Below are 16,495 nucleotides of genomic sequence, written 5' to 3' on the forward strand. Positions count from 1 at the left end.
AAGGGGGATACCGGTTCTGGCCTAGGAGTTGTATGCTGTTGTACGCTGTTGCTGCTGGCGTTTTTTTGGAGGGGACTGCAGAATTTCTTCTGCCAGCTGCTCCTTCTCTCTCATGGTGAAAATGGTTGAGCACCGGAATTTGGCTGCCTTATATTTCCAGGCGGCCCCCAGAAATGACCCCTGCGCCTGCGCACTCTGGACTCCCAAGGAGCCTTACGGTCAGCTCGCGCGTGTTTGTCACCTTACCGGCGCCCGGCCTCCAAAGTTGCGGCACTTCCTATAGGTGACCGCCGCCACCACCTCCGGGCCATGGACCGGCGGTATGTCACCAGGCGGCCGCCGCCACCTATTCCCGGCCAATATGGATTTTAAGGGAGAGGCAGACTGGTTCCTTTTCACTGCCTATCCCCCGCACACACACAGGGCCCGCTGATCCGGATCGTGGCCTTTGGGGAAGGAGAATCCACCACGTCAGAAGCAGGGCCCCCAGCTGCCGGAATCAGTCTAGATGGACCCCTGGCATCCCGCGACGACAGGTATGCTGTAGGTTCCCAGTCAGGGACAGGAAACCGAACTGATGTGGGAGAGAGGTACCACCTTTTTCACCTGTAGGTTTCCTGTCCGAGGGCGGATCCCTCTCTCTCCGTGGTGCCATTATAGGGGTAAGAAAAAAGCCATGGAAAGTCAGGACACCAGCTGAACTTTGAGTAATTAGAAAGAAATCCTGCTACTTAGTGAGAAATAATATATCAGTGGTTAAACTGTTTACCTATAAAAAAAAAAAAAAAAGGTCTCACTACCAAGGTGCCACACAAGAAACCTCTCATGATGGTTAAAACCAGTGAACTGTCTAAAAACCTTTGCAACCTTATTATTGCAAAACTCACTGATGGCTTATATCTGAGATGGCATGTACAGAATTTCTAAACTACTGAAGGTTCCAGTATTTATAAAATTGGTGACGTGTTCAATACTTATTCACCCGCTGTATGTGCAGAACGAGTGGTCAATAAAAATGCCATAGGCATGAAACCGCATCGGCTACTGGAAGGAAGTAATTTCATTTTCTCCTAGTAGCTGCACTTTGAGAATGGCAGCATTGTAAAGTTATCTAACTGCAAACTAACCCCACATCTGCATGTAAGTAGCATTTTTTTTGTGACAGATTCCATTTAATGTCGAATACGTCAAGGAGGTTGAGCTGCAACACTAGAACTAATCTTATAAAATAGCTTGATGGTTTATTAATTTTTTTACGTTTTCTGGATTTTTTTATGGGTTGAGTCAATATATCAGAAACCATTTAATAAACCAACAGGTGTGAAGCTACAAATCCACTGATATACAAAGCATAAAAAATAATGTCTGGTTATAAATAAGGAGATAAGGGCTGAAGCATTTCCTCAGTGTAGAAAAGGTTTATCTTAAGCTCCAATGCAGATACAATGGGTAAATAGAGAACTGGTCCTAAAGCTTCAGGGGAAATATGCTGAAAGCGGATTACTGGCCCTCCAAATAACAGTATTGGCATCATACGGGGTGAGTGAAAATGCCAGTCTTCACAAGCCTGGAAAGAACGAAGACCACAGCAGATTAGGAAGGGAACAAGCATTTCTTTTAATTGACAAACTTGGGCCATGGCCTCAACAAGATTTCTGTACCAGTAATGGGAGTACTAAACCTCATCTGATGCCTTGGCTTGTAGATTGTGGGAAAGGTTTTTCACTAATAGACAGGGAATCTATTAATTTTGGTAGGTTGCCAGCTTAGGCTGATTATCAGAAAATCCAGTACAGAAGTCAAGGTACGAAGCAACCTTGTTAGATGTTCTAATAAGACTGAGATCGGCCTAATATTTGCAGGTTACGTTGACATATCAAGAAGTGTTGTCATAGGGCCAAGATACACAGTCTTGGGACGCCTCCTGGCTGCTTAATGTCATTTACAGGCTACAGATTGCAAATAATGAATTTTGTTTGTCTTGCAAAACTGACACTGCATACATGAGGACGTCAGTCCATGGATAGCCGTCTGTACTGGGACCGTCACTGGCGGCAGAACTCAGCCGAAAGCGAAGATTACACAATGATTGCACCCGCATAGGAGTAACCCTCGCTTCAAATTTTAGTTCATAAATACACATGAAACTTTGTAATATATCTTATTACAGATCTGATTCTCTCTCTGCCACAATTGATCGGTCATCATCAAAATTCTCAATTCCTGGGTAAAATCTGTATTCAGTGAGGACAGACTAACATAACATTACTGAGATAAGATTGCATTAGCCGCAGCTGCCTTCTAAGAGAAGGTGGGAGGAGCTAGATACAAAGCTCCTCCCTCCCCATTTACATAGAATCTTATCAGACTGTCATGCCCTATGCAAATGGGGGGGGGTAGAGCAGCATAAAGTAGATACAAAGACCTTGATACCTGCTATGTGTTACTTATAGGGCTGCTTGCTGTAGTTTAGATAAAAAGGACCTTTATCAGCAGATCATCTCTAGGGGACTAGTAATCCTGCTGCCAGGTAGTCCTCCATATTCATGAGCTCCGTATAACCCCGCCTCCGCCACGGATTGGCAGCTTTCTGGCTATATATAGTGTACACAGAAAGCAGCCAATCAGTGGTGTGGGCGGGGTTATACAGCATTCAAAGAACTGCTACATCTGCAAGAAAGTAAAACTGTCAAAATGACAGCAAGCGCCCAGCAAGTGACACATCATTGGAATAAGGGTCTCTGCCCCAACATCATGCTGCTCTCAGATTACACAGCAAAAATGCTGACAGATTCCATTTAAGTCATTTTCAGAAGCAGGCAGAGTTCAACTCCAATCGCGCAGATGATGGCTTAACAACAACCACCACCATCTGCAAGGAATGATGCAGTTTCAGTTCCTGAGCGCTCAATGATAGGGATCGGATATAAGAGGTATTAGAGCATCATATGTCAGGAAGGGGGCGATTGCCTGATCTGGCCCTTGTTCTGTGAGCATCGGACATAATCATCATTTCATTCAACAAACAAGCATTTTGTTTAGACCTGTTGATAATGATAAACAAGCCATATTCTCATCTCAAATGCCTGGAATGCGTCCTCTGGGCCTCCCATCAATCCCAGGAATGAGGGGCACACATCACTGGTGTACGGCTGTGCTCTTGCCACGTGACTTGGATGGAGCAGTAGTGCACAGCGGGGATGGTGGCATTGTGCACTCAGAATCTGAGATGGTTGGTCGTCCTAGAGGTTCGATCTCTACAGATCATAAAGGAAAGACATCTCCTTTAACCCCTTAGTGACAGAGCCAATTTTGTACTTAATGACCAAGCCAATTTTTACAATTCTGACCACTGTCACTTTATAAGGTTATATAACTCTGGAAGACCAACAGATCCCACTGATTCCGAGAGTGTCATTTCATGACATATTGTACTTGATGGTAACATTTCTTCTATATACCGTATATACTCGAGTATAAGCCGAGATTTTCAGCCCAAATTTTTGGGCTGAAAGTGCCCCCCTCGGCTTATACTCGAGTCACGGTAGTGGTGGGGTCGGCGGGTGAGGGGGAGAGGGCGCTGAGGTATACTTACCTAGTCCTGGCGATCCTCGCGCTGTCCCTGCCTTCCTCCCCGTCTTCTGTGCTGCAGCGTCTTCCCCTCTTCAGCGGTCACGTGGGACCGCTCATTAGAGATATGAATAAGCGGCTCCACCTCCCATAGGGGCGGAGCCGCCTATTCATTTCTCTAATCAGCAGTGCCGGTGACCGCTGACAGGAAGAGGCTGCAGCACAGAAGACGGGGAGGAAGGCAGGGACAGCGCGAGGATCGCCAGGACTAGGTGAGTATGTTATATTCACCTGTCTGCGTTCCAGCCGCCGGGCGTCGCTCCATCTTCCCGGCGTCTGCGCTCTGACTGTTCAGGCAGAGGGCGCGATGACGCGTATAGTGTGCGCGGCGCCCTCTGCCTGATCAGTCAGAGCAGAGACGCCGGGAAGATGGAGGCGCCGGGACCGGACGCTGGGAGCTGCAATCAAGGGAGGTGAGTATGTGTGTTTTTTTTTTTTTATTGCAGCAGCAGCGGCGGCACAGATTTATGTGCAGCATCTATGGGGGCAGTATGAACGGCACACAGCACTATATGGGGGCAGTATGAACGGCACACAGCACTATATGGGGGCAGTATGAACGGCACACAGCACTATATGGGGGCAGTATGAACGGCACACAGCACTATATGGGGCAGTATGAACGGCACACAGCACTATATGGGGGCAGTATGAACGGCACACAGCACTATATGGGGGCAGTATGAACGGCACACAGCACTATATGGGGGCAGTATGAACAGCACTATATGGGGGCAGTATGAACGGCACACAGCACTATATGGGGGCAGTATGAACGGCACACAGCACTATATGAGGCATCTGTGCAGCATCTATGGGGGCAGTATGAACGGCACACAGCACTATATGGGGGCAGTATGAACGGCACACAGCACTATATGGGGCATCTGTGCAGCATCTATGGGGCAATATGAACGGTGCAGAGCACTATATGGGGCACAGCTATGGGGAAATATGAATGGTGTAGAGCACTATATGGCACAGCTATGGGGAAATAATGATCTATTTTTATTTTTGAAATTCACCGGTAAATGCTACATTTCCACCCTAGGCTTATACTCGAGTCAATAAGTTTTCCCAGTTTTTTGTGGCAAAATTAGGGGGTCGGCTTATACTCGGGTCGGCTTATACTCGAGTATATACGGTAACTTGCGTTTATTTATGAAAAAACTGGAAATTTGGCAAAAATTTAGCAATTTTCAAACTTTTAATTTTTATGCCCTTAAATAAGAGTGGTATTGCACAAAATACTTAATAAATAACATTTCCCACATGTCTACTTTACATCAGCACAATTTTGGAAACACTTTTTTTTTTTTTTTTTTGTTAGGACGTTAAAAGGGATAAAATTTGACCAGCGATTTTTTTATTTTTTTTAAACTGCACCCCTCAAGGTGCGCAAAACCACATTCAAGAAGTTTATTAACCCTTCAGGTGCTTCACGAGAACTAAAGCAATGTGGAAGGAAAAAACTAACATTTTACCTTTTTCACAAAAAAATGTAATTTAGACCCAAACTTTTTTTATTTTCACGGGGGGGGGGGGGGGGTCAGGAGAAAATGGACCACAAAATTTGTGCGCTATAACCTTATTTCTCAGTGCCGTTAAAAAGCGGCTGTGAGGAATAAGTGCCCTTAACTGCCGCCGTTAAGAGGCGTAATAGCAGTCATTATATACTAGGCGACTTAATTTAAGTGCAGTCTCGAGTAAAATCCATGATTAATCGGGCCCAAAATATGACAAATCTAAGGTTAGAAAGCATTTTCCAATATGATAATGATCAGGGATCACACAGACTAGGTACTGAAATTTTAGACTTCGCTTGTTCCTTGGTCTCAAAGATCAGACAGTAAGGAGAGAAAATCTCTAGACATTATGGCTCCGATTCCTTATTGTATGTGTGTCTTGTTTGGTGTTATGCACTTTTTTTTTTTTTTTTAATTATTGCATCAAATTCACCTTTCCATTTGCGCCTTTTCTCAAAGTCTAATTTATCTGCTGCCGGTTAGGAATTTTTAGTTCGCCATTGTTCTTGGAGTTTAGGGTTTGCCAATATTTTTACATGATCTATCATTTGCCACTTTTACAAAAATTGCAAAGCTGGTCACAAATGTTATCTGGTTCCCTCAGAATGATTTCATGTACACCATAATTTTGTGAGCAATCTTTGCAACGTTGCAAAATGTGTGCGTTTTGCGCTAACAAGTCACAACAACATGTTAAAGACTGGGGGGAAAAAAAAAAAAAAAAAAAAAAGTTTTTCACTTTGGACATTAAGAACCATATGCGCTATTTTTATGAACTCGGACGGCCCAAAAAAAAAAAAAAAAAAAACATCCAGCAAATACAAGATTAAAATTTTTTTAAAGTGACTTGAAATAATAATAATAAAAAAAAAAAAAGAAATTGCGTCATTAAAATTTAAATTTCTCTGAAGAGAATTTGCATATTTCCCAGAGGAGCATTGTGGCTTTAAGCCTCCTCATCTCGGCATGCAAGGAGAAATTAGATTTCTTGGATAATTGGTTGGACGCCTCTCACACAGCCAATCCATATCTCTCACTTTGCACTGACGAGGGGCAGGACCCCGAAACACAGCGTTTGCAAATTGAGATTCTGGTTTGGCCATTATTAAGTCATGTGTCAAGGATCGTTAAAGGGTCAACTGACTTTTATAGGATTTCTACTTCCAACAAGTGGCACTAGATTTCTAGTCCTCTTCCTCTCTGATGAGACAATTTGCATAAAATGTAAATAGTACATACCATAAGTGAACATGCGAGGAGACGTTAACTCTATGTTTGGCAAGGCTCCAAGGTGATTCAGCACAGCACATCTGTAGCCATTTTTCTGGGCATAGTCCACGAAAGTCCGAATATACTGCTTTTCACTGTGATTGGCTATTCCCGGACATATAACCATGGTAACACTCTCTGTGTAGGAAGAAAGATAATCAATGGTGGAATAAGACGTGCACACAACTGTCACCTAGCCATCCCTGGTGATTGCAGGTTCCAGCTTCTGCTACGTAAGACCATTAACCATTATGAGTAGAAGCTGCATGGCACCACATATGGCTACAACCAGGAGTATATGCTACCTGCTGCAAGAGGGAGGACCAGAGTCGGGGTCTCTGCCCCTACATTACCCTACTCTCATCTGGGGTTGGCAAAAACCTGGTGATAGATTCCTGTTAAGGGCAGTGTGTAAGCTCTATTACTGGCCATATACAGATTATTATGGTCATCATACCCAGTTTACAATCTGGCTGTGAATTCAACAGATCACCTTCCAACATTTTCAGTAAGGGTTAACATGGACTATAGATTTATAAATTTTACCTGACCAAAGGCAGAGATCCGACCAATGAAACTTTTAGTGAAGAAAAAAACAAAATAAACACACCTTAAGAGGTTGGTCTTGGGACAAGAACTATGCCATCAAGCTCCAATCAGCGGGGGTTTGAGTGCCACATGTTCACACTTGGCTTCCTACAATGGTTGCAAGCTTGTTGGCCCATTATAGTCAATGGTCAACCATGCAGCCAGTGCCAATAGCCGAGCTGACAGAGCGCACACCTTGCAATCAGCGGGGCTCATAGCAGCCTGATGATTGGACATTGATGCCCTGAGACAACTCATTTTATAAAAAGAGTTTTCCAAGTTTCTAGAAATTGTAAAGATTGTATTTGTCCCATCTGTTGTATTGGGTTTTGCTCACATTAGGTAATGACACTGCAGTAGAATAAGGCAACACGCTGACACTATGAAAGGGGTAGAAAGCAGAAACCACCAGAGTACCACAAGCAGGGTTAGAGAAGAACTCCATCTGTAACGGGTTACTCAGTGACAGACTTATGGGCAGCAGTTTTATGTACATTCTGACAAATCAGGTCTCTGCTTTTATTTTCCAACACAAAAAATGACAGCTGAAATCTGATGATTAATCTCATTATCTTATTATAAACTGTTACGAATCCGCACCTCCTACCTCGCCTGACGTCACTATTACGTTGGAGGGAAACGCAACAATGTATTGTGCCCCCCCACCTCGGACACGCAAGACCACACGAGCCCACGGAGGCACAGAGAGTGAGAGGATGTGGCCCCCGCAGACACGGACGTGGCACCACTCTCGCTCACGACCTTCATAGGGTGAGAGGCCCCTAAGGGTATGTGCACACGTATTTTTGAGGGCTGCAGATTTTTCCGCAGCGGATTTCACAAATCCGAAGGTAAAAGGCACTGCGTTTTACCTGCGGATTTACTGTGGTTTTTATGCGGATTTTGTGCGGATTCCACCTGCGGGTTTTACACCTGCGGATTCCTATTATGGAGCAGGTGTAAACCGCTGCGGAATCCGCACAAATAATTGACATGCTGCGAAATGTAACAACGTTTCCGTGCGTTTTTTCCGCAGCATGGGCACTGCGGATTGCGTTTTCCATAGGTTTAAATTGTACTGTAAAAGCATGGAAAGCTGCTGCGGACTCGCAGTTGCAGATCCGCAGCAAAATCCACGTGTGCACATAGCCTTACAATTGCATCACTGAAACAGCACCTGTCAGCCTGGTAGAACTGTTAAGTTCCTGGTTAGATATAAGCCCAATCCATTAGCGAGATTATATTGGGCCAGAAACCAGCCCCGGTAGCACAAAAAGTTAAAACTGAGAACACGGACATGTGGATTCATGGATTGAGATAAAAGAGCAGCCCGAGGTTAATTTATATATTTAATTGTCTTAAAGGCAACTAGACAATGCACTGTGTACACAATGGTCAGAATAGCAAATACAGGAGGTAATACAAAAGTTTAAACAGATGATACAAAATTACCGGCTTTGATGTTCGGCCGTTGGATGCTGGCAACCACATGGGAGGTGTGGGGGCCAGCTAGTTAAGGTTTCTTCCAACACGCTGGACAGCGTGACCTCCATTTGCAGAGGACGAAGGTCCACATAGTTGCACATGCACTTAACCCATTCGTCAGTCACTCCCTTCCCTGCCCCCCAGAGTGGTCCTAGTCTCCCTCCCACTTGCTCTGGATTGTGAAACTCCAAAACCCATGACGGCTCATAACTTCTCTATGGAAGGTCATAGGAAGGCGGTTTTGGCGCCATCGGATCAGGCCAGGCCGAGGTTACACTTGGAGAGCAAACACGGCTTCGATACCTGGCTTCTTTTAACTGTTCCACGTATCTCCCTACCCCATCCCTGGGTGCTAAAACAGGTCGAGACCCCGGCTGGCTTTCGGTCCGTTCCCAAGATCTTGAAAATGTAACAGGTATACAGCTAGGACATATGATAGTCCATAACTCCATATTAAACTACGTCTTTGGTCCAGCTGGGGGAATTATTTCATCAGCTAATTAGCTTTACAGTCTCAATAAGGATCCATCCTGCCTGGGATAGCTCGGTCCCAGCTATCTGTGAGACATGAATTAGGCTCGGCCACCTTACATTTTGTAAGAAGACTATAATCTTGAACCTGAAATGATAGTTGATTGGCAAGACCCCCATATTTTTCACATAAGTCATTACCAATGTACCTACCTCCAGTGCAATGTTCAGCAAGAGGCTCAAAGAGGTCAAATGTCGCAGTAGCTCCGTCAGGCATTGTTAGATACTTGCGCAATCCGTATGGATTCGGAGAGCTGACTCGCCCCATCTTTCCATAAAGTGCAGTTTGGATATGTCCACTTTTCCCCCAGATTAACGGTGGAATGTACCTAGGTATATATAAAATGCCTATGATAAATAAATGGCGCTAGCCGTCTAGATATTCACAATGCTTTACTTAAGAGAAAAGAAATGCTTTAAGAAACCACTGCCAGCAATTAGGAAAAACTGGTACAATAAGTGCCTGCCTGGTTACTCACTCTTTGGTCAGCAAAGGACACGACTTCAATAGGAAGTGGTTTAATGTGGAGTCTTGGAAAATGAGATCTGGTGGAGCAGTCGGACTTTTTAAGTTTAGGCAGCGGACAATAACATAGAGGGCAGCAGCAACAGCGGCCAGCTTCATCCCGTCAAAGACGGCGGGCATCTCTGGGGTTTCCAACATCATACTCATCTTGACTGCAAAGACAAAAAAGAAAATAGCTCAGTGCCAGGACTTTTCGTTACAGAGCAGAGCAGCATTTATATCAGTATAATCAGTCAGGAGATATCTGGGGGGGAAGAGTATCTATTGCTTTAATTCAAGGACCCAACGCCTTCAGTTCTCACAGTCTGACAGGAAAGTGGTGAAATGTGTGACAGCAACATCTTCACTTTCAACACAGGAATAAACTGAGAAATTGCAGAAGGTTCCTCTACCACAGTCCACGCTGGTGAAGACTCCAAAATCCCTCCACCTCTGTAGTTAGAGCTGACACCAGAGGACAAGTCACACAATATACCATCCCAATATTCCTGCCCCATCTCACTCCCAAAAGTAGGAGTTTAACCTCAAAATGCAAGGGGGGTTTCCAGGTCCAGGATATTGATGGCCTAAGTTTGGGCTTCAAAACTGCATCCCCCTCAAACAGCCGAATGCAAGAGGTTGAAGAGCCGGACCCCCACGTTTCAGATATTGATGGGCTAGCTTAGGGCAGGGCCATCAGAATTCTGAACCCTTAAACACTAAAAAGGTGTCAGAAAGACCCCTCTACAATACAGGAAATCAGAAACCAGGATAAAAAGGGAGCCCATCTCACCAGTTTTGGAAGATCTCCTGCGGTGAGAATTACGCTTCACACAGTGATGAGGTCAATTTTATCTGGAAGAGAAGGAAAAAGACACCATTGTAAACCAGCAGACTGTCCGGTGTAGAGGTCAACTGCCACACGGCTTGTGCTCAATATCCTACAGCAGGGCTACAGCTTCATACAGCTAACAGAGGTTATCCAGAGAACAAAGTTCACTTTAATTAACAGATCTCGGAATAATAAGAATTTCCACAATTGGATGTGTTAAAGTAAATGTCTCTGCGCCTCTGCTGTGTCCTGTGTAATGGCCGTGTCTGACCGTACAGGGACATGGTCTGATCATACCACAGCTCCTCGGCAGGGGAGGAAGCAAAAGAGTAAACAGACAGAACAGCATGGGATCACAGCTGATTCCCTGCCTGTTTTTAAACAACTTTTCCTTGAGGTAAAACAATCAGCTGTGATCCCATACTGTCCTGTCTGTATTTTCTTTAGACATCAGCTCAACAGGCAAAAAATAAACCCTCACCCAGCCCCATACCCCAAAAATTAGAGATGCCACGAGTCTCGGAAAACGGTGTTTTGTATTTTCCCTTTAAAAACTTTGGAATTTTATTTCACCACATAAAAAAAAAATAACCTAGACATGTTCGGTATCGGCGGACTCGTAATGACCTGGAGAATCATATTGGCAGGTAAATTTGAGCAGTAAGTGAACATGAGGGAAAAAAAAAACCCACACCCCAATAACCAAGTGTGGAATTGCACTTCTTTTGCAATTTCAACGCACTTGGAATCCCCACCCTGCCATTTTCCATATTTACTATATGATAAAATCAATGGTGTCATTAAAGAGTACAACTCATCCCACACAAAAAACCAAGCCCTCACATGGCCATATTGACAGAAAAAAATAAAAAAGTTACGGTTGTTGCAAGAAGAGGAGCAAAACATGGAAATACCAAAACGAAAAACCCCAAGGCTGTGAAGGGGGTTGTTTTTTCTGGGACTTTACGGCCTTCCCTTAGCAACTGCACATGTCCGCTAATCAGTCTGACATGCCCCAGTAAATGCCCAGTCCCATTCATATCTGGGTAAAGTGTCACTGGATGCGCTGCTGATCATTATATCCAATGAAAATTGTCCTTGAAAACTTTATTTTAGCAGGTTTACAAAGTCTATGCGTTTCGAAGTCAAAGCAGGACCTTCATCAGGACAAAAACGTAGGTTGTTTTTTTTTTTTTCCCCAACACATTATCACTACAGAACTAAAGGTACCTTCACACTGAACGATATCGCTAGCGATCCGTGACGTTGCAGCGTCCTGGATAGCGATATCGTTCAGTTTGACACGCAGCAGCGATCAGGATCCTGCTGTACCATCGTTGGTCGGAGCAGAAAGTCCAGAACTTTATTTCGTCGCTAGACCTCCCGCTGACATCGCTGAATCGGCGTGTGACGCCGATTCAGCGATGTCTTCACTGGTAACCAGGGTAAACATCGGGTTACTAAGCGCAGGGCCGCGCTTAGTAACCCGATGTTTACCCTGGTTACCAGCGTAAAAAAAAAACACTACATACTTACATTCCGGTGTCTGTCCCCCGGCGCTGTGCTTTCCTGCACTGGCTGTGAGCGCCGGCCAGCCGTAAAGCACAGCGGTGACGTCACCACTCTGCTTTACGGCTGTCCGGCGCCAACAGTGCAGAGAAGCAGAGTGCCGGGGGACAGACACCGGAATGTAAGTATGTAGTGTTTGGTTTTTTTACGTTTACGCTGGTAACCAGGGTAAACATTGGGTTACTAAGCGCGGCCCTGCGCTTAGTAACCCGATGTTTACCCTGGTTACCAGGGGACCGGCATCGTTGTCTAGATCGCTGCAGCGTCGCTTAATGTGACGGTACCTTAAGTGTCTTGTGCCTCCTGGTCAACTGCTCCACCACTGATTAGCAGCTTTCTGTCTGTACAGTGAACATGGGAAGCTGACAATCAGTAGTGGGGGCGGGTTATACAGAGCTAAGCATTCAGAGAACTGATAGATCTGAGAAAAAAAAGGGAAAACTGATTTTATCAAAATTGCTGCACCCAGTAAACTAAGTGACACATCACTAGAATCAGGGTCTCTGCACTATGCTGCTCTCTGATGCGGAAGCAAAAATCTGACATTCCCTTTACATTTCTCTGTGTGTTATACCGTCCCTCAAGGGAGTAAGTAAATACGTTCATCCACAAGCACAGGACACACACTAATTAACGGATTAAAATGAAGATAATGACTGATCTTAATCTTTATTATAATACAGTTCTCCACTTACGAGCTATCCTTGGTATATTAGCCAGCACTGATCTGTCATTAACGTTAATCTGGTACATTCCCCTCCGAATGGTTATCTATGTACCCAAATAAAAAACAGTTATGTCTATAAGGCTACGTTCACATTTGCGTTGTGCGCCGCTGCGTCGGCGACACAACGCAAATAAAAACGCACAAAAACGCACGCAAAAACGCTGCGTTTTACGACGCACGCGTCATTTTTTGCCGAAATTTGGACGTAAGAAAAATGCAACTTGTTGCGTTTTCTTGGTCCGACGCTTGTGGCAAAAAAGACGCATGCGTCGCACAACGCAACAAACAAAAACGCATGCGTCCCCCATGTTAAATATAGGGGCGCATGACGCATGCGTCGCCGCTGCGTCGCCTGACGCAAACCCGACGCAAACTAGCATAACGCTAGTGTGAACGTAGCCTAAGAAAATGTACGATTCCTACTTTACTATAGGAAATACTGAATACAAGAACATGTCAATGCTGCTCACACCTCTGCAGGGTAAGTGCACGTTCACACACATTCGCACATTTTGCAAGGTAAATCTGCAAAGTCCACGTTATACGCAGATTATAGTAACATTATGTGGCAGATTTCAGCCTAAGCATCAGGAAGGTAAAACAGATTTATATCTGCAGCAAAACGTGACCAAGGCTATGTTGAAACGCAAAAATATTTTACTTTAGATTTTGCTGCGGATCCAGAAACAAAACAAACAAGTTTTATTATTTGAGGATTTCACTGTAACCCATTACTAAGCATTGGATAAGGTAACAACTCCATGCAAGAATGAACATGCTCCAAGGTTCAAAATTGGTAGGAAAGTAGAGGATTTCCGTGTTAGGCGGGTGGGGTGTCTAAACTTCTACTACTGTAATCTGCTATGGATTTAGAGGTGCAAAATCCACTCCGAAAGCCTGTAGCATATCCTAAAATGCGGTATCAGGGCCTTAAAGCAGTGCTACGGAGTCTGTGTACCAACAATAAACTAGGTCAGTAGTTCAGTGCAGTCATTTTGTTTTCAGAAAAATTTGGGAAAGTTATGAAATGTCCTATAAATGGCTGTTCTGTTCCTGATCTAAGGATCTGGGCTTTTAGTGGAGATGAATCTGTGCTGCACTTTATGTACATGCTCAGTAAGGGGCAGTGCTGTGGGGTCGGAGGCAGGGAAATTGAGGAGTCGGAGTCAGTGGTTTGGCTTACCCACTTCACAGCCTTAACACTATTAACCTGCACACGTGGTTGATCTGCAGGTTAGTAGTGTTACGAACCGGCCCTGCACTTAGATGAAGGCTGTGAGGAGTAAATGAACTGCATTCCGGTGTCAGTCACGGGGGTGGCGCTGGTTCAGTCATAGCCCTTAGTCACGGCTCAGTATACATAGTGGTTGTAGCCGCGAACCCGGCCCTGACGGACACTGGCCCTACATTACAGTCGACTGTCGGTCAGTGCCGGGGCAGTGGTTACAGCCGCCGCTCTGTGTTGACTGAACAAGTGTCGTGACAGAAACCGGAAAGAGTTCTTACTTGGATTCAGATCTGGAGAATGTGAAGCTCTGCCTGTGGCATGAAAGCCCACACACTGGCAACATGAGGCCGGGCATTCTCCATGTTCCAGGCCGATCCCAGGGCCAACAGCTTCCGCATAAGGTCTGACAAAGGCTCTCCAGATTTCACCCTGGTACGTAACAGTCAGGGAACTGTGGCTACAACATTGAGGCCTGTGTGATCCTCCATAGATATTCTCCAGACCATCACTGACCCCACAGCCAAACATACAGCACAGCGTCTCCAGATTCTTGCGCCTGTCACATGTGATCAGTGTGAACATACGCTCTTCTGTAGGCAGAATGAGGTGTCATTAGTAGGTCTGACAATTACAATGTCAAGCAGCATTGCGTACACAGGTTGCACTGAAGGATACCAGGTTGTCACACCATCCTTCACTAGAGGTCATCTTGTAGATCTCTGGCAGAATGTACCCCAAAGGAGCAGATACCGTTCTTGGCTGCTGGGTCGTCGCCCTTCTAAGCTCTAGATTTGCTCCATGCTTTTAAGACTGAGAAAAACTGATTTTCCATCCTGGAGGAGCGGGACGACATGTGCCACCTGAATGGGCAGCAAGCAGCGCCTCATGCCATCAGGACTGAAAAGGACACTTGCAAAACTAGAGAAGAATCAGAAAAGCTAATGTTGTCTTTTACCACCATCAGTAAAACCACTCTCTTTTGGGGGGTTATTCTGCTATTTCCTCTCCAGTGCACCCATTGTTACTTCCTTGCAGTGTGTACATGCAGAGCGAGCGGTCAGTGTGCTGGGGAGTGATTACAACCATCGCTCAGACACTGTATATTAACGCCTCCATGAACACCAACCACCACGACTGTAGTCGAATGACTCCCGGGAGGATAGAAGTTCATTTCCTCCTTGTAGTGGTGGCCAGAGATCAGGGAATCCGTCCCCACATTTTACCTATGTAAACTATTAATATGAGCATAGAGGCTATAGACTGCTGAGGAGAATGATGCCTGTATTGCTTCATATCAGATGCCTTGTTGTTGGGAAATCAGCTTTTATACTTTATGTAAATTACCTCTTCAGGCTATGGGGAGAACGCTGCCTGGAAGATAAGCTGTGAGGCAGGTTTATTATACATGAAGGGAGAGTTATGGTACCGTTACACTAAACGACTTACCAACGATCACGACCAGTGATACGACCTGGCCGTGATCGTTGGTAAGTCGTTGTGTGGTCAATGGGGAGCTGTCACACAGACAGCTCTCTACAGCGACCAACGATCCGGGGAACGACTTCGGCATCGTTGAAACTGTCTTCAACTATGCCGAAGTCCCCGGGTAACCAGGGTAAACATTGGGTTACTAAGTGCAGGGCCGCGCTTAGTAACCCGATATTTATCCTGGTTACCATTGTAAAAGTAAAAAAAAACAAAAAAAAAACACAACACTACATACTCACATTCTGATGTCTGTCACGTCCCCCACCGTCAGCTTCCCACACCTCCCATAGGGGTGGAGCCGCATATTCATCACTGTAATGGGCGGCACCACGCGGCCGCTCATACAGGAGAAGCTGCGGCGAGGAGAAGAAGCAGCGAGGGAGCCGTGTAAGTATTTTATTAACAGCAGGGGGGGGGCAGGGATTTTTTTTTTTTAAACAAAAAAAAAAAAAAAAGATTTTTCATATCTTCTCTCCAGCGAACGCTGCTGGAGAGAAGAAATGAATGGCGGCTTCAGCACCACGCTGGGGGGACAGCGCTTACTGTAGCGCTGTCTCCTGCACACGGACAACATCCGTGTGAGGTACGTGTTTTTCACGGACCCATTGACTTCAATGGGTCCGTGTAATACGTGCGCTCCCACGAACACTGACATGTCTCCGTGTTTTCCAAATGGACACACGGTCCGTGAAAACATGCTGACATGTGCAGAGACACATTGATTTTAATGTGTCTACGTGAGTCAGTGTCTCCGGTACGTGAGGAAACTGTCACCTCACGTACCGGAGCCACTGACGTGTGAAACCGGCCTAAATGATACAGTATACGGCATCAGTAATGCAGAAACCCATGTGTATCTGGAAGGCGAGACGTGGTGTGATCACAGCTCCTAGCACCTTGTGATACCAAGAGATAGCACGCTCCAGTTACACAGCAGGCGGAGCAGCACAGATAAGATTGTACTGCTCTAGCTGGTATTTACCTATGGAAAATTAGAAGTACAAGTTGGAGCAGTAAAATCTCATTATTGCTTAACCACCGTTTCATTTATTTCATGCCAAAATGTCCGTGGATACCCGCAGATAGCCAGGTACCAAGACGAGATGCGTGTTTGAGA

At 45.2% G+C, this 16,495-nt stretch overlaps 1 protein-coding gene across 1 annotated transcript in view; it reads right to left on the reverse strand.

Annotated features, from left to right (window-relative positions):
* Positions 1 to 16,495, reverse strand: part of ABHD2 (abhydrolase domain containing 2, acylglycerol lipase) — a 61,450-nt gene that overhangs the window by 27,249 nt on the left and 17,706 nt on the right. The window contains exons 2-5 of the mRNA XM_069766224.1: positions 10,328 to 10,389; positions 9,509 to 9,707; positions 9,183 to 9,358; positions 6,396 to 6,563 (exon numbers count right to left, since the gene is read on the reverse strand). Of these exons, the coding sequence (XP_069622325.1) occupies positions 6,396 to 6,563; positions 9,183 to 9,358; positions 9,509 to 9,702 (538 nt within the window). The 5' untranslated portion in view covers positions 9,703 to 9,707; positions 10,328 to 10,389. The remainder of the gene's footprint in view (positions 1 to 6,395; positions 6,564 to 9,182; positions 9,359 to 9,508; positions 9,708 to 10,327; positions 10,390 to 16,495) is intronic.

This window comes from Ranitomeya imitator, chromosome 4, assembly GCF_032444005.1.
Source record: "Ranitomeya imitator isolate aRanImi1 chromosome 4, aRanImi1.pri, whole genome shotgun sequence".
NCBI lineage: Eukaryota > Metazoa > Chordata > Amphibia > Anura > Dendrobatidae > Ranitomeya > Ranitomeya imitator.